This window comes from Passer montanus, unplaced genomic scaffold (genome assembly GCF_014805655.1).
Source record: "Passer montanus isolate IOZ18808 unplaced genomic scaffold, ASM1480565v1 scaffold71, whole genome shotgun sequence".
In the NCBI taxonomy this organism is placed as follows: Eukaryota; Metazoa; Chordata; class Aves; order Passeriformes; family Passeridae; genus Passer; species Passer montanus.
In genome coordinates, this window is record NW_024372259.1 from 491,703 (window position 1) to 515,548 (window position 23,846).

At 37.9% G+C, this 23,846-nt stretch overlaps 1 protein-coding gene across 1 annotated transcript in view; it reads left to right on the top strand.

Moving 5' to 3' along the window:
- CCDC180 (coiled-coil domain containing 180) overlaps positions 1 to 23,342 on the top strand; it is a 59,021-nt gene extending 35,679 nt beyond the window's left edge. Inside the window, exons 19-44 of the mRNA XM_039730356.1 lie at positions 28 to 147; positions 791 to 964; positions 1,453 to 1,568; positions 2,801 to 2,927; positions 3,359 to 3,422; positions 4,068 to 4,297; positions 5,122 to 5,339; positions 5,852 to 6,027; positions 7,119 to 7,299; positions 7,821 to 7,967; positions 8,224 to 8,368; positions 8,579 to 8,695; positions 9,108 to 9,230; positions 10,139 to 10,252; positions 10,927 to 11,165; positions 11,760 to 11,812; positions 12,595 to 12,676; positions 13,672 to 13,743; positions 14,720 to 14,786; positions 14,982 to 15,126; positions 15,645 to 15,805; positions 16,620 to 16,757; positions 17,755 to 17,866; positions 18,108 to 18,213; positions 18,728 to 18,866; positions 20,457 to 23,342. Coding sequence (XP_039586290.1) covers positions 28 to 147; positions 791 to 964; positions 1,453 to 1,568; positions 2,801 to 2,927; positions 3,359 to 3,422; positions 4,068 to 4,297; positions 5,122 to 5,339; positions 5,852 to 6,027; positions 7,119 to 7,299; positions 7,821 to 7,967; positions 8,224 to 8,368; positions 8,579 to 8,695; positions 9,108 to 9,230; positions 10,139 to 10,252; positions 10,927 to 11,165; positions 11,760 to 11,812; positions 12,595 to 12,676; positions 13,672 to 13,743; positions 14,720 to 14,786; positions 14,982 to 15,126; positions 15,645 to 15,805; positions 16,620 to 16,757; positions 17,755 to 17,866; positions 18,108 to 18,213; positions 18,728 to 18,866; positions 20,457 to 20,588 — 3,498 coding nt within the window. The 3' untranslated portion in view covers positions 20,589 to 23,342. The remainder of the gene's footprint in view (positions 1 to 27; positions 148 to 790; positions 965 to 1,452; positions 1,569 to 2,800; positions 2,928 to 3,358; positions 3,423 to 4,067; positions 4,298 to 5,121; positions 5,340 to 5,851; positions 6,028 to 7,118; positions 7,300 to 7,820; positions 7,968 to 8,223; positions 8,369 to 8,578; positions 8,696 to 9,107; positions 9,231 to 10,138; positions 10,253 to 10,926; positions 11,166 to 11,759; positions 11,813 to 12,594; positions 12,677 to 13,671; positions 13,744 to 14,719; positions 14,787 to 14,981; positions 15,127 to 15,644; positions 15,806 to 16,619; positions 16,758 to 17,754; positions 17,867 to 18,107; positions 18,214 to 18,727; positions 18,867 to 20,456) is intronic.
- The last annotated feature ends 504 nt before the right edge of the window (positions 23,343 to 23,846 follow it).

The window sequence follows — 23,846 nt, forward strand, 5'->3', positions numbered from 1 at the left end:
TCAATAATTTGTGTTCTTTTCATTTAGATGACTCTGTTGGATAAGAACATTTGCACAGTAGAAGATGTTGAACTTGTGAATTCCAACATGCTTCAGATGACTGAGAAACTAAGAAATAGGTTTGAACAAGAACTGGAGCACATGGATGTACGTTGATTACATTTATTTTTATCACTCCTCGGGACTAGTCTGTTCTTTCTGTGCTCCCACTTGCAATGCCTTCTGCATCCTAGGCTGTTGATGTCACATTAGAAAGAGGTCCATAGTGTGACTAACCACTACAAAGAAACAAAGTTTGGTGTGGGAGAGTTTCACATGGAAGAGTTCATAATTACTGTGTTCATTATTTGTAATATGTTGTATTTTTATTATAATTTATATCTGAAATACATATGATAGAGATAAATGAGGTATTTTAGCCCAATCTGCTAAAAGGCAGAGGAATATATTTAAATTATCTCCCAAGTCTTCCAATCTGATTTGTTGTGATTCTATACATAAAAATCACTGGGCAGTTGTTCATAAAGAGATAAATTGTAGAATGTGATTTGGTGCTTTATGTTGCCAGAATAAACAGAAGTTTTGATACTCTCAGCTTGTAGAATAAAAATCCACATTCTTACCCAATTTACTTGGATTATTTTTTTAACTCTCCACATAGAAGACACAATGTTGAATACCAGTTGTGTAATTCCAGGCAGCCTTTTATCATGTTACATATCCTCTTACTCATTCATTTCGCCTTCCAGCAGTTTATAAACAACTTGTTCACTTGAATGTTTTTCTTTAGAGTGATTTTAAGGAGATGGCTAAATGGCATGAGCAGCATTGTCAAGGCTTGTACAGCTGTGTTCAGGAGGCCATGGATCTCTGGGATGTCCATCTGTCCAAACTGTCCCAGCAGGAAGATGTACTTCAGAAGAAAGTAGATGAATACAGATTGCAAAAGGATAAAATAATACAGGTATAAACATAAAAACAAGCATGTGGCATAATGTAAAGAAAGGATTTCTTAATACAAATAACCCTCTAGAATTCAAAATAGCCACTATAAAATAACTTGACTTTTATGTTAGAATTTCTACTTTTCAGTTTCATTCTGTCTAGTGTATTTTTGCTAACTGCTTGATTCACACTGAATGGACAGTCTTGTCTTGATATAACAAAAGTGATAAAGATCACTGCTGCTTTCTGTACAAAGTGGCTGCAAGTTGCTATTATGAGATCTTGTGCAGGTGTAGAGTCTGGTTGGATGCCAAATTCTCTGTTAAAACAGCCACTCTGACTGTGTCAGAGGTGTTCATTATCTAGGAAGATCTTCATAGGTGAAGAGTTTTGCTAAGGTCTTGGTGTAGAATATATGTACATAATCAAATTACTTGAATCCTAAGTAGTTATGGAGATTTTAGTATATACTAAATCACTTTTACTAGCTTTTTAATGTGGCCTTAGGTGATGAAAGATGATCTGGATACAATTTTGGAAAAAATGAAAATGGCCAGCTGTGAAGAAGAGCTAGAGGAATATTTGAAGAATGCCCTTTCTTCTTTAGATCAAATTAGAACTAGGTATGAATTTTGTATTGTAAATTTAAAAAGTAAAGCATATTTTAACATTGGTTGCACTACTTAGGCCTTGTTTATGCTGTTGTGTGAAGGTATAGAAAAAGACTGTTTTACTTCATGTAAGAATATAAAATAATGTACATATTGAACAAGGTTAAGGCAAATAATACCCACAGTTTAGGAATGGGACAAAGACAGACTGTTATCATTTAAAAACCACATCAGTATTACTGTGCATACCATCACATCCATGCCTTATTCAGAAAGTAAAAGTAGTAGCTCAGCTTTTTAAATCACCGGAATCAGAAGTTGGTCTGCACCATCATATCTGCACTCACAAACTCAATCTCATTCAAAGTTGCAAGGACTAAGATTTTTAAGGTAGCCAAAGTATTTATTTTGGCAAGTTCGTTGTTATCCTTCTTATGATTAAACATTTGCAGCCTTAAAAACCATATAAAATTGGTGCAATACTGCTCTCCTTGCTAAAGACCTTAGCAGCAGGTGTGAAACCTGAGAGGAAGCAGCTCTGTTCTCACACCCAGGAGGTCTTTTCTGCCTGTTAGATCAGAGGCACATTAGAAGAGCAATATGGACATGAGGGGCAGATTCACACCTTCACACACCTCACAGTGGGATTGTGGTTGGAGCTGGGGGTTTGACACTCTTAATAATCATTCAAACAGTTTTTAAAAAGCCAGAGGTAACAGACCAAGTGAAAATACAATGTAACCTATCTGAACACATACATAAATTCCCCATAATTATCTTTGTTTAGGAGACAAAGCAAATGTAAGTGAAAACAAGTGTGAATGCTGATTTTTCTTTAATCTACACTCAGCTTGAGCAATTAGTTTGTTTTTTTCAGGTAAAATGAAAATAAACCAGAAAGGCTCAGTCACAGCTGAGCACAGTGCAGAACTAACATGGAAGACAGTAATTTGACTTCTCTTATGTAAGCAGTGTTTGAATGGCTCCCCATCCAAAAGGAAGGATGTAAAAGGCTTTATTGTAAATATTTCTTAATTTATGTGCATTTATTTGTTTGTAATGAACTAATCTCTAACAAGCTAGGATGTGATTGTATTCAGTATAAACAGATCAATGGCAACGTTTAGCCTAAAGGTTTTATGACATTCATCAAAAAAGTTGAATTTAGATTTAAAGGCACTGTAGTCACAATTTTATTTCTATACATACTTGAGTCTCTTAAACAGTGACCTTAAATTTGACAGGAATGAGACATTGAAGGAGATTGTAATGAATGAAGTAATGGCTTATCCAAAAGCTATTTTGTGGGAGTTGATTTCTTACAGTATATCCATCAGCCAGCATTTTAGTGTGAAGGAAATCTTCAAACAGGTAAAAAAAAATTTCTTTTGGTTTAAAACCTTACTGGTATATTATTTTTTTACTTTAGAGAAAATTAATATTACCTTTAAAATTCTGATTATATAAAGTACTGTTTCATCAATTGAATAAAATGCTTTTGGTAGAGATAGCAGAGGGAAACCAAAACATTTTTCAGTCCCACACTTTTAACTCTGTCCTTATTACAAACAGAGTTTTAGCAAATTCACTTGGCTTTTGAACAGAAAACTACAAGGTAACAGACTTAAAGTAATTGACTTGAGTGTTAGAGGTTCTTTAGATAGTGAGTGATCTATTCAAGACTGTTGTGTCTCTTACTGAAATAGATACATTTTGAGAAGGGATATGGGTTTCTTAGAAGAAAGCAAATCCATATTTTAAAATGGTGTGGTGGGTGTTTTTTGTTGTTGTTTTGCTTTTAGAACTTGCAAGGCATGACAGACTCCACAGTTCAAGATCAAGATAATACCTCAACAGTCCAAACAGGTATTTCTGCTTGGTTGGTTTTCAATCTGTATTTCTTTGGATTGTAACCAGAAGAACTCTGCTTTAACTGTAAATAAGTAGTTGAGGCTTCAGAAGGTGAACATATGGTGGAGCAGCAAGGTGAGAGCATCGAGGAAGGAGAGGAAAATCACAGAGTATCCTGAGCTGGAAAGGACCAGCTCACAATCCATAGGGATTGTGAAAGTCCAGCTCCTGTCCCTGCCCAGACACCCCAACAATCCCACCCTGTGCATCCCTGGGAGCGTTGTCCAAACCCTCCTGGAGCTCTGGCAGCCTTGGGGCTGTGCCCATTCCCTGGGGAGCCTGGGCAGTGCCAGCACCCTCTGGGGAAGAACCTTTTTCTGATATCCAGTCTAATCCTCCCCTGGCACAGCTCCAGGCATTCCCTTGGGTCCTGTCCCTGGTCAGAGAGCAGAGATCAGAGCTCCACTGCCCTCGAGAGGAGCTGCAGCTGCCAGTGAGGTGTGACCTCAGTCTCCTCTTCTGCAGCTGAACCAAATGCCCTCAGCCACTCCTTGTATGGTTTCCCCTCCTGACCCTTCACTATCTCTGTGTCCCTCCTTTGGAGATTTCTCTAATAGCTTTAGGTCTTTCTGACATTGTGGCATCCAAAATTGCCCCCAGGGCTCGAGGGAAGGACATCCCAGCCCAGAGCAGAGCAGGATGATCACCTCTCTCAACTGGTGACAGAAGATAGGGACAGTTGTCAGAAATCTGCTAGAGAAACAAACCTAACACAGAAACAGGTGATCTTGGCACAGGAAATTGAAGAAACAGAGGAAGAAGAAAAGGAGAGTATTCCTCATAAAAGCGAAGAAAATGAGCATGCAGAACAGGGACTAAGCATTACACAGGTAAGTGAGCAAGAGAATAAGTTTGAAGGTGAAGGCAGTCTTGTCCAAAATAAGGAGGAAAAGGAAGTCTTTTTGCTGAGAATTAGTAGAAAGTCCTTTTTTGCTTAGTTTGCTTACAAAGCACACAGGGCTCTAGATCCTTTTATGGGGAAATGGAGTGTATAAAACAGTTGACAACCATTCTTTTGGATCTTTTACCCTTGTAGAAACCCTTTGCATCTTTTTTTTAAATCTTTTATCACACTGTTCTCAGCTTGTGGTGAATGTTTTAAGCCAAGTATTTGTACCTAAGTATTAATTTTTCTGTTTCCATAAATTTATTACCATAAGAAAAACTTTTTAAATCATTGTCAACTCTGCCTATGTCTTGCTGGCATATGCATGTAAAAATATATATATATGTGTGTGTGTATATATATGTAAATATAAATACATAAATATTGCCAGCACTGTGTAAATGTCCAAATTGAGAATGAGAACATTATTCTAAATATCCTTAGGATTCTTACACTAGCTGGTGCACTGTTGATTCTATGCTGATACCTTAAAAAGCAACGTATTACCATAACAAAAACCTTTTAAAACATTGTCAACTCTTCCTATGTCTTGCTGGCATATAAATATATAAATATATTTGTATATATATTTGTGTGTGTGTATATGTAAATATAAATATATAAATATTGCCAGCACTGTGTAAATGTCCAAATTGAGAATGAGAACATTATTCTAAATATCCTTAGGATTCTTACACTAGCTGGTGCACTGTTGATTCTATGCTGATACCTTAAAAAGCAACGTGATAATTTCCAACAATTTCCCAGTCAGTGTCTCAGAGCAGCGAGGGAGAAAGTGCTGAAATTGTCACGGAGGTTTTTTCCACTGCTAGTGGAAACACTTACACTGTTCTTGGAGTTGAAGAGACAGGAGAGACTGACATGATAGAGAGTGATTTTACAAAATATGAAAAAGAAGGATCACTTCCTATGTACCTGAAATATGTACTTCTCACAGAAGCCACATTTGTTGAACTGAAAAAAAGGTGAGCTGAGAACAATTTCTGTTCTTTCTTTCTTTTTATGTGATAGACAAATTTCAACTGTTTAGAAGAAACATTAGAGTAGAGAGGCAAAAGTTATCTAATTACTATTATATCATTAGATATTTATATAGTTAGATTTTTAATTATCAAATTATGATTGGACAATTACGTTATTCCACTTTTTAAATTGATACAAATATCAGAAAATATTTACATTGCTTTGTATTCACGGATGTCAAAGTACCACAAAAACATGTACCTTTACAGAAAATTCATATTTTATGGAAAATTATTTAGTGAGAAAACATATTACAGAAAGACAAGGAATTTGCCTAATTTTACTTCAGAGCCATGAAGGTAAAATGCCTGCTCCTCAGTACTAAGGAGCTAGCTCAAAAACTGTCAGTATTGTGCAAATGTACTGAAACTGTACCTTCCTATAGCCAGAAGTTGAATTTTTAGAAATAATATATTTACTATTCCTGGCTGTAATATTTCTTTTTTAATCACAGGATTCGCCTCTGCTTTTTTGAGCACTTGGAGGAATGGTTTGCAGAATCCTTGTCCAACTCCTATGTCTTTGTAGCTGCCAAGAAAGAGGAGCTGAATTTAATACTTCTGCTGCATCTTAAGTTGCATCAACAAAAGCAGGAGGAGATACAGACAAATATCTACAAAGTTCGAGCTGGTATTGACATTTTTTGTATTGTGAGGATCACATGTCTTCATTTAGAGATGGTCCTAAGTGGTCCAAAATCTGTTTCAGCAGTAGTTGACCCAGTAATAGAGGACAATAGAAAGCAGTTGAGTGTCTTTGAATTCCCAGGATATTATGCTACTGACATATTTTTTAATGACATTTCTTTTCTACAGCTCTTCTTGGTTTGTGCTGTGTTATTTTTGGAAAAATGGACAGCAGTGCCTTGATTAACAACTGGATTGTAGAAGATGTTGGACATTCTATTGTCAGTGTTAGTGAATTTTCATCCACCTTGAAATTATTTAACAAGAGTTTGTGGTGTACAAAAAATATTTTTAAAGTGTTGCAGGAAAAAAAAGGTAGCTAGTTGAGAGAGCCAAAATGTCAGGGCCAAGCTTCTGAAAATATGGGAGGAAGGATTTAACTCTGTGACATATCACTGAGCAGCTACAGAGCATCTTCTAAAGAAAACTCTTTCTGCATGGGAAGTGTCAGGTTTTTATGGTGAGAAAAAATATTTTAGACAGGTTTGTTGGTCTTTAACACATAAGCTAAAAAATTCTTCTTTTGGAAAAGAGGCAAATAATTTTTCAATTTCCCTTTTTCTGCAGAGAGGACAGGTGCTTCTTCTGGTACCTTTCTTGAGGTGATTGGCTGGCTCTTGATTTATGCAGCTGTCATTCCAGAAGCAAGACCAAAACTGATTTTTTTATTTCCCTCACAAAACCAGGAAAAGTGTATTTTCCATTAAAAAATATAACTTTTAGTTTTGTTACAAGACTGAGAACAGAGATAATGGAGATGTCAGCAATGACCAAAAATAAAAGGAAAAGAATGCTTAGAGCAAACAAGAGACATTTGTGGTTCGAATGGATTAGGAGCTGTTAAAGATAGATGTCTTGCACAGGAGAAAAATCAAAGAAACCAAAGTGAATGTATTTAATTTGTGTGTTTTAGCTACTGTGAGGTCTGGCTTTGTTTATTTTGCTGCTGCTGCTGATCACAGGTTAGCTGGGCATTGTGATATCTCACAGTAAAGAGGAAATAATGTCCCTATTGTACATTTCCTTTCTTCTCAGCGGAGCTGTCACTTCACAAAGAGCACCTTGAGTGCCACTGTGCAGTGCTGGCAGAAGGCCTGAAAAAGGAGAAAGATGAATTCCTCAGATTTTCAGAGCAGCTCAATAACCTCAACACAAACTTTCATTCCCGAGTCCATAACTTGGAGTATGACTTGCTCCACGCGCCTGTGACTGAGCAGTAAGTGTGCCACTGCTGTTGCTGTGAATCTCCCTAGTTAAATACTCCTGATTGCTATCTGAGATGTTCATGGTTTGCATTCTGAACCTATTTTATATGTCACTGCTCTTCAATGAAGACTACTTCATGAAACTGGAAAACATAAAGAATTTCATTCTCTTTTCCTGAAGAAATTAAAATCAGGACTGAACTCATGGAATTTCTCATCTCCTTTCAAAGTGCTGGCAGTCTTTAAGTAGAAAAGATGTTTCATCTGTTTAGATTCTATCCAGTTTACTGAACGTGCACAGTAAAATCAGTTGACTAATTGTTTTGGAAGAAAAGTGCCCAATAGTATCAGCTGTTGCTGATACCTTCCATGGGTTCATCCAAACCATCCCAGCTCAGGGAGTTGCTTTGAGAGTCATAAATAACTTTGGAGTCCTCAATTTTTTTCATGTATTTACAGCCAGCAGTTGCTGAATCATCATGTGTGTTCCTCTTCAGACATGTTTTCCCTGTCTTTTATTATTTGCTGTTAGGTTAACTTCTTCCAGCAATAATCTGGAATCAGAGCTCCACAACCATCTGGAATCAATCAGGGTTACTGTGAGAAGTTACCAGCAGCACTTGGAGGAAGCTTTAGGAAAACTAAGGGACGCAAATGTGGCGTTTCTCAAAAGTTGCAGGTACATAGATTTCATGGAATTGTTGTTTATAAATGGTGATTTAGTTCTGGGAATCAGTGTTTTTTGCATAGGCAGAACAGTAAAAGTAAAGTTTATTTTGTAATTTGTCTAGTTTCCTATTTAAAAAGAAATGTATCTTGTTAAACCACAATTATAATGCTGTTTTTATCACATTTGAGTTGTTTCAGGGCTGTTTAGCTATAATGGTCTTGGAGTAAAATGACTCACAACCACTTGTTTATATGTTTGCTTTCAGATTATTTTCAGAGGGTGGTGACTGTGCATCTGAGGAGGTAAAGTTTTTCAATGAGTGTCTTCAGAATGAAAGTAAGCAAATTGACTCCTTTGAAAGTTCAATCAAGGCAGATGTGGAGAAAATAAAATCGAGCTGCTTGGAGAAGGTATGCAGAATTACATTATTTCAAATGATGTTTTTTATTGACATATTTGATGTGATTTGCAGTCAGCCTGCTTTCAGATTAGAACTGTAAGTCTGTCCTGTTTGGCAGTTACATGATGGAAAAAATTAGTAGAATGGCAAGTTCTGTCATTTAAGTTTTAAAAAGTGAAAAATTATCTTGTCCTGTCTTTTGTTTCTAACATTCTTAAAGGCTACTGAACTTTTCAAGCAGTCTGGAAAAAAGTTTGCTTCTCTGTCTCTGGGTCGAGCCTTTATGGAGAAGGTCCATCAATATTTGAGAAAGCTACGACAGCAAATCAAATCAGAGGTACAAAGAGAAACATCAGAACTTTGCTTAAATTCAATATAAGAATTTTCTTTTATACCTTGGAGGAGATTTTAGCTGAATTCACAGTAGACAAATATTACATAATTTTTAATGTTAATTTAAAATCTGTTTTCTGTCACTATCCACTTAAAAGTTTATTTTTAATACTGCTGCAGCTGTGCTGGAACACTATGGCCTTGCAGCACATTGAGTGTGTACATCTGAATTCACCAATATTTTTGTGTGGTGCAGCTGCTTTTGTGAATTACTGTTTTCAGCTTCTCCTCTGAGTACCAGGGATTTTTAACCAGTTTTTATCAGTGGGTTCTGATGGTTTGAAAATGAAGCCTTGGAAATTCCTGTGAATGGGGATTTTACTTATCCAGTTTTCTAAAGTTTGCTTCTGCTTTAGGTAGCGAATTCCAATTTGCAGTCAGTCACATTAAAGTCTTACCTGGGAAAGCTCCAGCAGAAGAGAGATGCTTATGTTCATTCTACTGCAGATAAAGAAGTAACTTCTAATCAGCAGGAAATGGTATTTAATTTGACTTGTTATTAATTGTTATTGATTTGGCATAAATGAATATTTTTCAGGAAGACTTATGTTTCCTCATATTTGGGCTGGGCAGAAACACAGAATTTTTGCTCAGAAAGGTCCTTGTCCTGGATTCAGCTGGGGTGGAGTTAATTTCTTCTCAGTAGCTGTTACAGTGCTGTGGTTTGGATTCAGAATGAGAGTGGTGCTGATAACTCAGTTTTTGCCAAGTCCTGTTTATCCTAAGCCAAAGATTTTTTTCCTTGTCTCCTACTCTGCCACTGAGGAGGTTCACAAAGAAAACTGGGAGGGAGCACAGCTGAGACAGGTGACCTAAATTGGCCAAAAATTATATTTCAGCCTATGGAATGTCATGTCCAATCTATAAACTGGGGGAGTTATCTGGAGGGGCCAGTCTGGGTTCAGGAATGGGGGTCTGGCATTGGTCAGCAGGTGGTGAGCAATGGTATTGTGCATCACTTGTCTTTCACTTTTTATTATTATTATTATTATTATTATTATTATTATTATTATTATTATTATTTACCATTATCACTGTATTTCATTTTATTTTCAATGATTAAACTGTTCTTAACATACAAGTTTTCCTTTGATTCTCCTCCCCATTCTACTAGGGCAAGGGGTGAGAGAAGGATGGTTGAACTGTGTGATGCTTAATTTCCAGCTGGGTTTAAAACCCCAGCAGTCCTTTTTGGACAGTCAGGACCTGTTTTCCTGTTTGCCAAACCAAAACCTCAGCCTCTTATACAATCTCATTGCTTCCATGTATGTGTACATAAACTGGTGACAGAACAAAGGCAAATAATATTGTTTGCAAGAGTCAGCATGTGTGAAAAGGTTAGAACAGTCAGTTTGGTAAATACCATCTGTATTATCATATCTTTCAGGCTTTAACTTCTGAAGAGTTGTATGCTTTTGCCAGAGAGGTATTGGAAGAGCTGAAAAAGAGGAGCAAGTATCTTGACTGCTTTGTAGTAAAGGCAAAGATCCCACGTGCTGCTGTAAGATAACATTCACATTCTCTGTATTTTATTTAATATTGAGAGAATTTTCATACATACATGTTTTAATGGCCTTTCAGAATTTGTGCTTTGAATTCTCAAATGAAAAATTAATCTGCATTATGCCGAGGTGTCAAAGACTCTGTAACATTAGGATAGCCTTTTTAAGAGGCTGAGTAAATCAGCAAGTTTCCAAAATGCTGAAGAGATACATGGCATTGCAATAAGTTGCTCAGTTCTTCACAAGAGTTTGTTTTCAAAGTGTAGCACTGTTCAGAGGTATATACTTCACAGGTTTCTCTAAAATATTTTTTTAAAAAGCCCAAATGTGTCCTAAAAGAATTTTGTTTTTATCATACAGGTTGTGTTTTCTTTCCTCCCTTTTCTGGAAAGTCTGTCTTTATTTTGTAATCTCAGTGGATCATTGTTTTAAGAGTATACCCTTAAATACTGTTAATGATGATTATGAGAACCTATTTTTAACTGCTTTGATGTGTTTTAGAACTGAATAGCTGAAACAACATTGCTGTTAGAATAACAAAAAATCTATTTCAGCCTGTGAAGCAAGATACTGTCCGTTTAAAAAATCTGCTCTAGTAGTCAGCCATTACATGGAATGCTTTCACTAACTGCCTGCTATGGTCTAGAGGGCTTCATTTTTCTTCCCATTTCAGGAGACCTTCACCCCTCCTGACACAGATGGGACGTTGCAAGAGCACTTAGCCACTCCCTATGTGGATCAGAGGTCACAAGATGTCATTGCTCCTGCTGCTCCAAAAGAGAGTCTCAGAGAGGAGAGCAAAAGGATGGTGATGGGACTGGATCCTGACAAATTCCCTTTGTTAAATCCAAGTGGATTGGATGCATCAATTTTTGATGATTTGGCAATAAAAGTTATTGGAAATTTGGCTGGGTAAGTACTTGTTTGTTTAAAGGTATTTTTCTATCATGTCTTTATTTATATTTTCTTTGCCCAGAACTAGTGAATAGACTGGTCATAGGTAATACTACTAGATATTTTCTAATGAGTCTAAGATTAAAAATTAGTCTAGCTGAGACTTTCTTTTTAAACCAAAGATTTCTCATAGCTAAAAATACCCCTTTGTGAGTGACATCTAGTATACAATGATAAATTTCAGGTATTTAATTTTTGTCTTCTAGAGCCTTATTTTAGTTAAAGGTGATCACCTGCTACCTAGGTGACTGAATACACAAAGTGTAAAATGAAGAGTGTGAGAAATGTTTGATTTGCAAATAGTATTTTAATGCAGTTTTGCTTGTAGAAATTCCAAAATTCCAGTTAAACAATCAGTCCTATGAAATCACTTCTGTATACACTGTGAGTTCTAAAAGTAACCCTATCTGTTAAATATAATCTCAGAAATTTAACTCAATTAGCACATGATAGGGATAGAGAACTTGCCTAGTTTGCTATATAATATGGTATAGAACATAAAATGACAGGATATGCAGTAGTACTTAGCTCTTTATTTTTTTTTCTTTTCAGATTTGACCCATCAAAAAAATATCGAGACCTAAATCGGGGGAAAAAGAATCCAGGTGTGCCTGTATTTCTTTTAATATTTTCTTTTCATCTAAATTTTAGTTCTTGGCATTTTACTGCACAGATCTAACATGGTCCAAGCCAGTGACTTCTATGCTAGGAACTCTGAGATAGTTGTGCTTCTCAGCTCTTTCCCTGGACATCTTTACTTAGATAAAGATGATTTAGGGCTCCTAAAGCAATGAAAACTGCAGAATAAGATAATAATGTTATAAAGAGTACCTGTGTTTGTGATAGCAAAAGGGAAATGGGGTTGAGAAAAGAAGCAGAGCAGAAATCATGAAGTATACAGGGAATCAGGGATCCTTCTCACACTGTGACATCATCTACTCAAAGGTGAGCACAAAGGTAATCCCAGATGCTCCCTACCTAGTGTTCCCATTTCCTCATCTCTCTTCTGCAGCCATTTCCAAAGCTATCCTCAATCTCTTCCACATCTGCAAGTCTCCATGACCACCAATGCTATGAATGTAGCCCATTCATTCTCCTTCTTCACCTGCCTCCAATTTGCTTTAAATCTCCTCCATCTACCAAGTCTTTTCTGTGACATTCCTGGGACTCATGCCCCAGCACAAAACCTTTACCACTGTTGCTACTTCTGGGTTACTTCAGCCCTGTTTGACAGAAATGATTGCTGCTGTAGTTGTCCCATTGATGTTGTAAGGAAACGTAATAGAAATAAGAATACAAAATATATATACACATATAAAAAGCACTTCAGTTGGCATTTGTGCAATATTCTTCTTTCCTTGTTAACTATAAGCACTTCTTCCCCCAGTAAAGAAGAGGGTATCTGATACAAATTCTCAGAAGTCTACTAGCAAGAGGTCATCTCGGGATGAGACCAAACGAAAAAAAAGGTGAGACCCCTAAAAGGAGGAATTCCACTTCAAATATTCCTATGCAAGAATTTAGCTAAACTTTGTCTATTAATTGAAAGATTCTTACCTCTCATTTGTACAGCCTTCTTTCCATTTACTGCTTATCACTTGGAATATCTTACCTGTTTATGTCCACATGATCAGATTTGTGGCGTTTTTTTCCCCCAGATTTTGACTGGAAAAATATTATTATTTTTCTCCTTCATTTGCTGCTGTTTTGTATTTTGAAGTTGTTGAAATATAGACTAACCCTTAAATCAGTGTGGCTTAATTTTCAGGTGTGTCTACATAGTTTGTCTTCAGCTTAGTTCACAGACTGATGAAATGAGCTACTGTGATAGTGAAAACAACAAAAAAATTTTGATCAACTGAGAGTTTAGAAGAGAATTCTGAGAACCTTTTTCCATCAGAATACTATGTATTGTCATGGTTTGGGAATTGTATTCCCAATTTTGTGCTGCTAGCAAAACACTCCAAACCCTGTACTGCTTGCTCACTCCCCTTTCCCTGCAGCAGCTGCAGAGGAAAATTGGAGGCACAAAAGGTGAAGATATAGTTGAGATAAGAACACATTTATTAGAAATAGCAATGAGATAAAAAAACTAATAGTAACAGCAGCAATGTTAACAGCAAAGTGTACAAAAGAGGCAAGTGATTCACATGTGAATGCTCACCATGAGGAAACCCCTGAGACTGCCACCACATTCCCCTACAGCAGGGACCCTTCCAGCCACCCCCACAATGATGAGAGGTAGAGAATAACCTCCAGGTCCTGGCCATACCCCCTCCTGGCTGCTGCAGAAATTAACCCCGTCCTGGCCAGAACCAGGACACATAGAATACTAGTTCTAGAGTTAGGTTTTTTCTAATTTTTCTTCAGTTTAATGTCTGTCATATGACTGACTATCTCAAATCATCAGCCAGAGAAGGAAAGCACTTGTGGATAGTTTCAAATTAATGTTTTCCCTTTCCAGTGAAAAAGGCAGAAAATCTCTTACCAAGGATGACAGATCCCAGCTATTTGGAAAGAAGGCTACAAAGTCTGAGTAAGTAATATATTTCCAGAACAAGAAGTTAATTTATAAAATCCCTCTATGTATGTATGTATGTATGCATCTATCTTATCTATCTTATCTGTCTGTCTGTCTATCTGTCTGTCTATCTATCTATCTATCTATCTATCTATCTATCTATCTATCTATCTATCTATCATTGTGACCTATAGAGTTCACCATTGAATTTTGAGGTATTTAGCCTTGATATTTATAGGTCAAAGTACTTCCAGAACGGTTCCTTTTTGCAGTGTAATAATAGTGAAGATGTAAATCATCTGGTTCATTCTGTCTAATGTCTGAAGTGGGAGTCTTACTGGAGCCAGTTTTGTACTTTTATAAGTGGGTGGGGAATGTCAAATAGCCTCTCTTTCAATTATTTTCACACCTAAGAAGACAAATACATTTTATATCTTTTTTCTTGTACTCAGTATTCCATTAATGGGAATAAACAAGGTTCCATTCCCCTTCTCTAAGAAAATTATATATTGTTTCTTCATATGTGCAGCTGTAATCTGTAGAAATGAGATATTTTGTACATGCCATGCAAAACTATTCAAATTAATGCTTAAGATGTTTAAGTGTTTGGGAACTTTATTCCATAGTGTTTAAAAATAATTCCAGTAAACAGCTAGACCCCCCTTGAAATATTTTTGCTTTATCTGAAATGCATGGTAAACTCTTTGGGCACAGGAATTTGGCTAAGATTGCTTTTTTGTGACAGTGACATGGCAGTGCTCTCTAGTGAGCAATTACAATAGCCCCTTGTACTGGCTGCATCTGAAGAGAATCTGTGCTGATGTGGGGGAAGGTTCTTAAGCATTCTGAACATTGGTTTGTGTATGCTCTGAAAAATGTACTAAAATCAACCCGAACAAAATACTTGAAAAACAATGAATATTGCCAGTGTGATTATTTAACAGTGGGATCATATTTTTAATTTTTTAAATTTTTTTTTTTTGGTTTTTAGTACTTTTAAAGGGATTATTATGGATATTCTCTGGAATGGTAACAACACCTTGCTCTCCCTTGGTGAGGTAAGGAAATGTCATGTTCTTTAGTTGGTTCTGCTTTCATTGGTGTACTCCTGTGTCAGAGAAATTATTTGCTTCTTTCAATATTTGGTAGACTGCCCAGAAAGTTTCTTTTCTTCTCCTACTGTTATTTACCTAGATGTGATGTGTTTAAATGTGTTATCAACATTTTTTCTGGTTTATCTTTCCCTTCTGCAGGAGTTCTATGGAGAAAAGAAGAATCCTTACTTGGGAATGCTTGAAGATCTGCCAGACACATTTGAACATTGGGCAGAAATGCTCAAAGTGAAACTACTGTCATACCAAAGGCAGACAGATGATTACTACAATTTCTGTCTTAGAGGTAAATTCATTCAGTTAAGACTTGTATTTTCTTGAGTATGTGATTTTTCAGTATGTAAGCTGAAAATTGCAGTGACCAAGAATTATGTTGTTGTCATCATAATCCATCACACTCAGTGGAAAAACTCCAGTTGACTTTACTGGAAATTGAGCTAATATTCTTTTTGTATGTATTATCAGCTACAAAACATTTTCTTGAGTATGTGATTTTTCAGTATATAAGCTGAAAATTGCATTGACCAAGAATTATGTTGTTGTCATCGTAATCCATCACACAGTGGAAAAACTCCAGTTGACTTTACTGGAAATTGAGGTAATATTCTTTTTGTATGTATTATCAGCTACAAAAAGTGTAGCAGAAGGGCACTTGACTAAATTAAAAGACCTGTACAAAGTCACATCTTTGAGCAAGTGTATGTTTCTCAAGCACCTAGAAAAAGGAATGCCGGGGACACAATCTCTGTGTGAGAAAATTCCAGGCTGTTTGTGTCACATGCATACCCTGTCTTTTCCAAAAAGAATTTCGGGATCAGCTGAAGTGCTTTGAGGAGGAGCTCTCTTCTGTTTCCCAACTGGTCGTGGAAAGTCTTTTAAAAGAACATGAGCAGAAACTCAGCTCTTTTACTGGTCATATTCAGCATCTCTTCAACAGACAGCTGAAAGATTGGGAGGATGTGAAGGTATGTATCATGGACATTCTGGAATACTTTGTAGTGTAACCCATGGTAAGTGCATCAGATTGATAACATTTTATTTTTCTCATTCTCACTGTTTGCGTCATCACTTTCTGCTGAGCTGACCACAGGTAAAGTTTTCTGTGTTTGCAGTTTGTCTGCTTAGTTCTCCTGGAAGCTTTGGATTTTGTGGAACTCTGTCCCTTCTCTCCCAGCTTCCAGCACTGGGCTGCCCCTTTCTAATCTTCTCAGCCCTGCCTGTCATCTTACACTTGGATTGTCAGCTCTGTGAGGGCTGTGACCCTGGAGTATGGCCAGACAACTCCTACTGTATGGGTGCACTCCTTTGTAAGAACTGTGATGTAGGGATAATGAAATACTGTATTTACCATCATTTGTAAAAGAGGCATATTTTGTCAAGTAATATCAGAACTGAGAACAGTATCATAATGGAGATCACACAGAAAATGCTAAAGTGTCTAGAAATTGTGTCTGAGTATTAAAAATCAGGTAAAAATTACAAATATAGAGACGTAAAAATTACAAATACAGAGATATAAAAAATACCTTACTTACCTCGTGGTGGAAGAGATGATTTTTTGTTGAAAATAAATCCCAAAGTGAGACCAGAGACCAGCAGAGAGACAATTTGGTGCAGATTGCACTGCAAAGCTTATATCCAGACAGCCAAGAAGTAGCTCCATTTTTCTTGTCTTTCTGAATACCTTTATAGAAAATGTTTGTGGTTTACTTCTTCCTTTTTATGACTCACAGTATATTCTTTACTGAAGGCATTTCTTTCTTACATACTTGCTTAAAGACTACGCACTGGAGAAAATTACATTACTCCCTAGGACACCCAAATAACTCCCTTCAGCTGGAGGCTTTGTGCCAAGAGGAAATAAAAAGGCAAAAAGATCAAACTGATGGTGTTCACCTCAACACAAAGATGCTACAGGTAATTGTAAAACCCTTGCTTAATGTGAACTTAAATGTTGTATTTGGAAAGAAGAGTGTATTTTGGATACATTTTTTCCTCCCCATCCAAAAGAAACATGAAATTTTTTTCAGATTTAAGCAATCCTGTTCATATATTGCTATATTTAAAGTGATGTATTTTCAGCATTAGATTAATATAGACATAAACATATCTGTACACACACAGCTGCTTAGATACATTGTGGAACTTACTGATATTTTATATCATTCATAGAAGCCACTGGCTGTGAGCTTAATGGTGGGTAGGAGTATTGGCTGTGGTGGTGACATCCTCTGGTTAGTTCTCTTTCTTCCAGACAACAGATGCCTGGAAGGGTTTCTTCTTTGTGCATTTCATTAGTGCAAATAATGACACTTTTCTACATAAGATTAAGAACTGAAATAAGCTGAATTTACAGGAGAGATTCAGGAATCAAAATACTTTCCCCCCTTTGCCCCCTGGGTTAATTGAAGGTTGGTTCCCCAGCATTAAAGCCTGTTGTTTAGTTCTCTCAGGCCACTTACTCCAAATTCTACACTGTCTGCAGAGTACTGGTATTTTTAATTCCATGGTATCTCCTTCCACTCCTAGCTCTGCATGCAGACACAGAAACACAAATAGGTATTTGAGAGTAACACCTGGGCTAAGCACTTCCACCCAATGTACCTGAATTCCAGAATGATCTTCTCTTTGGCTGGAAGCTGTTCTTATCATGTTTAACCCAAATGTGTAACTACTAGATACCTATACTCAAAACTCTACAGTTTTTTGGTCTTTAGATAGTCAGGCAATGTTAAGAATACTGCGGAGACACTTCAAGACCCTTTTATGTGCAACTTTGAGCCTTATGTGTTATCTGCAGCTGTTGCAGAATGCCAGGGTTTGATATTTGTGTAGTCTTTCAGAGCCAGGTTAAAAGTAGAGGAGATCCAATTATCAAAGGAATTCCTCTCACTTGTCTCCAATGTTACAACAGGATTGTGCTGCTGAGTGTGCTCAGGGCTTTTTTTCTGCACTGGCTGCCCTCACTGAAAAGCTCCTGTTGGAACTAGATGAAACCATCACTGTTGATGATGTAAAAGTAGCAGGTAAGAAAAGAAGAGATTGCTTATTCAGGCCTCTGCTCCCTTGTCAAAGATTGCAGCAATCTGTCCCTAGGAGGAGGAGGCTTTGATATTAAGATTATTTGATTTAAATTAAAATATTTGCATAATAAAACATGCAAAGTTATTTTTTGAGTGTGAAGAGCATTGAGCACAATTATTCCAAAACAGTTGTATTCCTGACATTGTTTTGTTTCTGCTGAGCGTATCTTCTGTTACCTCCCAGGAACTGAAATACCTACAGAGAAGATGCCAACTTTAATGTCTTGTAAACAAACTGAACTTCCTCTGGGAGCCTCCAAAGTTCAACAGTTAGTCAAACGAGGAAGGAGGTAGTATTTGGAGATATTGAACATTGTTCTGTCTAATTCCTCTGCTCTGAATTGATAACAAGCCCTGTCCTGATAGTTTTTTCCTGCACTTGTTGAAACTGCAGCTCATCATTAGTAATGTCATTGAACTAGTAATGGGGTAGTTTGAGTGGGTAATGATTTTAAAGAAAGAATTGCAATGGATCCAAATAAAAGTGAATTACATACAGTATTGTAAAACAATACCATGTCATTGCTATTGCTATGCCACTTGTTTGCCACTAGTTATCAATTCATTACATTCAGATCTCTGAATAGTCTGTGTATTGTCATTCAGAAGAAATGAATTCTATACTGTGGAGAGATCCTGATGCTTTAAAAGAACAGGTAGTTGTACTAAACAAAGATGTTTTTAGGGTAAACCTTTTGTGGGAAAAAAGATAACATTGATCTTTGGAACCTTAGTCCAAGCAATGTGAATTAGTGTGATCTGTTCTCTTTTCTAACTTCTTTTCTCATGTGTTTGTGTTTATAGGTCTTGGCCAGGAATACCTGAGACTACTGTTCCTGACACTCCAGACTATATTCTTTGCAGAGGAACTGCATCAGTTTCAACAGCTACGACTACCCTGGCCCATCTGGCAGTGGTGGATGCAAGACAAGCTGCATATAAGGTGGGTTTGTGGGGAAAGACTCTTGAGTGGGCTGCTGCTGTTGTGGGTTTGGTTTTTTAAGAAGACAATTACAGAATCTTTGTTGTGTCTGTAAGTTTTTTAACATACACAGTGTTTGCAGATCTTAAGGCCATATTATTTGTGTGTAGGAATCCTTTCTCTTGTCCATTTCCTTGTGATGCTGTCAGAAGCAGACAGGGTTGGTTCCTCATGGAGTCTTCTCATTCAGAGACATGACAAAGGGGAATTGTTTAATTGTTTCAGCAGAGAAGCATGGATGGTGTCAGAAACAGGACACTGCATTTTGCACCATCATAGTTCCAAAAGCAGCTGTGTCCCAGTGCCATTCCAGTTCTGCCTGTTTTCACTCACCTTTCTTTCTGAAGCCTTTATCTCCAGCCTTAGATCACAAAAGCTGCAGGGTTGGTTCCTCGTGGAGTCTTCTCATTCATGAGAAAAGGGAATTGTTTCAGCAGAGAAGCATGGATGGTGTCAGAAACAGGACACTGCATTTTGCACCATCATAGTTCCAAAAGCAGCTGTGTCCCAGTGCCATTCCAGTTCTGCCTGTTTTCACTCACCTTTCTTTCTGAAGCCTTTATCTCCAGCCTTAGATCACAAAAGCTGATTTTCTCATAAAAGATGAAGAGCTGTAAAATATTTCATACCTATCTTATATCCACAGCTATCACAGATTACTGTTTCCACCATCCATATAATCACTCTTTCTTCACTGAGTCTGTTAAAAGAATGCAGACAATTCTGCCTCTGACTGGCACAGACAGTGGTTCTCAAAACAGCAGTACTCCGCAGTTAGGAGAATATTTTTATGTTAAATCACTTGGAGATGTCTTTAGCATCTAACCTGGAAGTAATTGTACTCCCACTGAACTAAATTAACTTTTTTTAAATATCTGCTTTTAATAGGGGAATGTAAAATATGCTGTCAATGATGGCAAATGCCATCAAAACAATCAATTTGCATGTGTATTTTATGTATCTAGCTCTGGTGCCCAGGAACCTGATTACAGCACAGATTTGAAGGGAATGTGGTTGTTTGGATAAAAGGACTGGATGTAGAATGCACACACACCACAGAAGTATTTTCCTGCACGTGTGTTGCATTAAAAATACAGTACTTTATGTTTTGGAGCATGGGCTCTTTAAGAATATTAAAGTGCCTTGAGGTTTTTGTGGTAGTCTACAAGTTTCTGTCTAGAGGAAATAACTTTTTTTGCAGTTTTGTAATAGCTCAGTTCATACCTTTGAGTTAAGAAGCTCCAGTAAGAGCCTGAGTGCATCCCGTGTTGTCTGGAGAGAAGGCAACTCTACTCTTAGGAACTAATGGAACTGAGATGAAGGTCTTGCATTTTAGCAAAATTTAAACATTATTGATAATTGAATTTCAAAAGTCTTTAAAAAGAACACAGAAGGAACACAGCTAATAGTTAATTATTCATATAGTTCTGCTATCAAAGGCAAAAAATAAGTGGCCTCTATGAAGTCTTCTGACACAATGGGTCAGGACCTGGATTTAGGCAAATAAAATTATATTTCATCACTACTAATTTTGTTGTTTTTTTAAAACAGAAATACAAAAGTAAGGTTGAACAGCTGTTTGCCCAGATCAAGGAAGAAAATGCAGCTCAGCTGCTGGCAATTCAGCGTTGGAATGATTGGTGGAAAGATTCTGTCTGGAAGATAAAGCGACTCTACGTCTGAGATCAGTCACATTTTCCTGAGTTTTGTTGGTGTAAATTGACACATTTATGTGAATGTCACTGATATTTTTTTCTTTTATCTTATTAATCCGTTGCATTGAAAGAAGCTACATTTTGCGATGTTTTTGTTTGTTTTGCCATGTTATCACTCGTTTCCTCATATGCAGTCTTACGACTACTAATATGCTCATCTTTTCATTACCACCTGGTTTGGCTTACAGTATCATCTGTTACCATTCACATGTGTTTGTGCACATGAACCCTCTGTGCAAGGGCACTTAATATATATTTATTAGCAGAGTTTACAGAATTGTGTTGCAATTCAGCCCCTGAGAGCTGGTTTGGTCTGAAAGCTCCCCAAGGCATGAATGAGAACCATCCCTAACTGAGCACCCTTGCCCAAGCATCTCTGCACAGAGACCTCTGATTGGAAATGGCCAGCCTGAAAAAGAAACACATTTTATGTTGTCTTGTTTCAACAAGCTTTGACTTGCCTACCTTTCCCATTCCTTGCCTCACCTCTCCTACCTTGTGTTGCCTACCCTTTCCTATCACTTTCTTTCATTGCCATGCTTTGCCTGCCCCTCCCTTGCCTTGCCTTATCTATCCCTCTCTTGCCTTTCCTTCCCTTCCTCTCCTTTGCCTTGACCTTCTTTTACCTCTTACTTTCCTTGCCATGCTTTGCTCCTCCCTTGCCCCATTCTTTCCCCTCCCTCTTCCCTTCTCCTGCCTTTATTGATTCACCCTTCCTATGCCACTCCCTTGCCTGGCCTTGCCTTTGTTTACCTTGCCCCTCTGACTTACCCCTCCTTGCCTTTCCATACGTCCATCTTGCCCTTCCTTTGCCTTGCCCCTCTTGTGTTTTCTCACCTTGCCTCTCCATTGTGTTGCCTTGCTTTTCCTTGCCCACCTGGGCACACCTGGGCTCCTGCCCAGCCATTGGCACCAGGACCCCCAGGGCCTTTCCCAGCGGGGACTTTGAGTCACTCTGCCCCAGCCTGGAGCTGCAGGGGTTATTGTGCACAATAGGGATCTGAGACTTGGCCTTGCTGACCCTCACACCACTGGTGTTGGCCCATCAATCCAGCCTGTTTGGGTCCCTCTGCAGGGCTGTGTTGGGGTGGTTTTCTATTCCCTGATTATCTGTTCTAGACCCAGAAATGGTTTCTGTAGCTTTAAGGTGGGTCCAGGGGAGGGGGGAGCCTTGGGGGTTTTTGAGGGCTTTATTCAAAGCCTTACTGCCCAGGCATCTGTCAGGCTGTACATTCTGGTTTCCTTTTTTTGCTTAGCTAGCTTGGGTCTTGTTATCTTAGGCAAAAAGTTGGTTTTCTTCCCTTTCCCTGGTCTTGGAAACAGCAGCAGCAATCCTTCAGTGGTTTATTTCTTTAATTGGATGGTTTAATTGGTTGAGTTCTGGTTTTAGATCAGAGAGGACAATCAATGGGAGATGAATTGGCCAGGAACCAGGGGGAAGGCAAGAGGCCACTCCATCCCAGCCCCAGACCTCAGAAAAGCTGAGGGAACAAGAGAAAGGACATGAAATCCACCAGCTTCATCTGCTGTGAAGAGGAGACCCATGCAAGATATTTACCAGATTCTCATCTGTTTTACCCAAGCTGCTGCATGAACCCTTTGGGATTTTTTCCATTCTCTGAGACAGGAGACACCACCATTTTTGTTCTCCCCACCACATTGCGGCCAACATTGTGGGTGTTTTCTTTCTTTCTTTCCCTGGCATTTGGTTTTTCTTTTGTCCCAGCGTGGGTGTGTGTATGAGGGGAGGGGAGGGGAGGATAAGCTCTGACAATTCAATATGTAGCATTTCTTCTGTTTTTGTCCCCCGTGCTGGGCTCTGTCAAGGCCCCTGGACATGAACGCTGGCCCTTTTGCCTGGAAAACAAAACTCACCCCACCACTGTTGATGCCAGTATGGAGGAGGTGTTTGGCACTGCAGGGCAGCCCAAGTTGTAGGTGGTGGCAGGTTGTCTGTGTGATACAGGCTAGGTCACAAATCACTGTTGCCTCATTTTCTCTTTGTGAACTACCACGAACCAGGATTTTCTAGAAAGGAGCTGCTTTGCTGTGTCGCAAACTCGCTTTTTTGCTGCCAATTATTATTCCCAGCTGTGTGTAGTATTTTATCACCTTATTGAATTACATCCTCTTTAGTTCAGATCTTTGTTCCCACTCATCATGATTTGTTCAATTCCAGTTAGATCTTTCAAAGTGCTTACAGCACTCACCTGGACAGGATATCCTCCACAAATACAAGAAAAATATTCCATACCTGTTCCCTCACAGAAGCAGTTCAGGACTCAAGATGTAAGCATCTGGAGGGCTAACTGCAAAATTAACTTGATACTACTTTGGAGTGCCATTTTCTAAGCATTTCAACCAAGTTTTGTATAGCCAGTGCTCATCCTGCTTAGGAGAGTATTAGCTGATATGTTGTCAGAAGCCTTGCTGCAGTCAAGATTCCATAATTTGGTTTTGAGATGTTATTGTTGATTGTTGTTAATCTTATCATCCAAGGCCTTACAAATAATTTGCTTAATAATTTCTTCCAGTAATTTGGAAGATACAAAATTTTGTGTGATAAAGGTGATTGGCCTCTGAATTCTCATCCTTTTTTGATTTAGGGTAGGCACTGTTTGCTTTTTGCTGGTCTCATGAAACCTCAGTATCTTTTTCTGAATTCTTGAAGGGAATTGCTAATAGCCTTCAAATTACTTAACCATTTTCCTAAATGTTTTGTCTAAAATTGCAGATGATTTTTGTAAGCATTTTAAATAAATTGTTTCTGTAGTTCAGCTTGATAATTCATTTGTATGTTGGTGGGTTTGGATGGTAGAATTAATTCTCTTCATAGTGGCTGGTGTGGGGGAGTGTTTTGGATTTGGACTATTCTCTTCCCCTGTAAATCATCTGGTTACAACAGTTCTTTTCCTTTTTGCCATGATCCAAATATTATCATTCATTCTGTACCTTATGTCTCCTTTTTCCTGCCTAGGCTTCCTGAACAAATTCTCATTTTCAATAACCAGTTATGACTATATATTCCTAATTCTGGTAATGAATATAATGATTTTTGGTTCCTCCTGTTTATTACCCACATTCGTGCACCAGTGTGCAGTGTCTGGGGACAGTGTCAGGGATACTCTCTTCTTATTATTTCTCTATTGCAATATTCAGTAAAATAATCTTCCTCCTCCTTGAATTCTTCTGCCTTCCTTATGCTTTTGTGGTTTACCTGAACCCA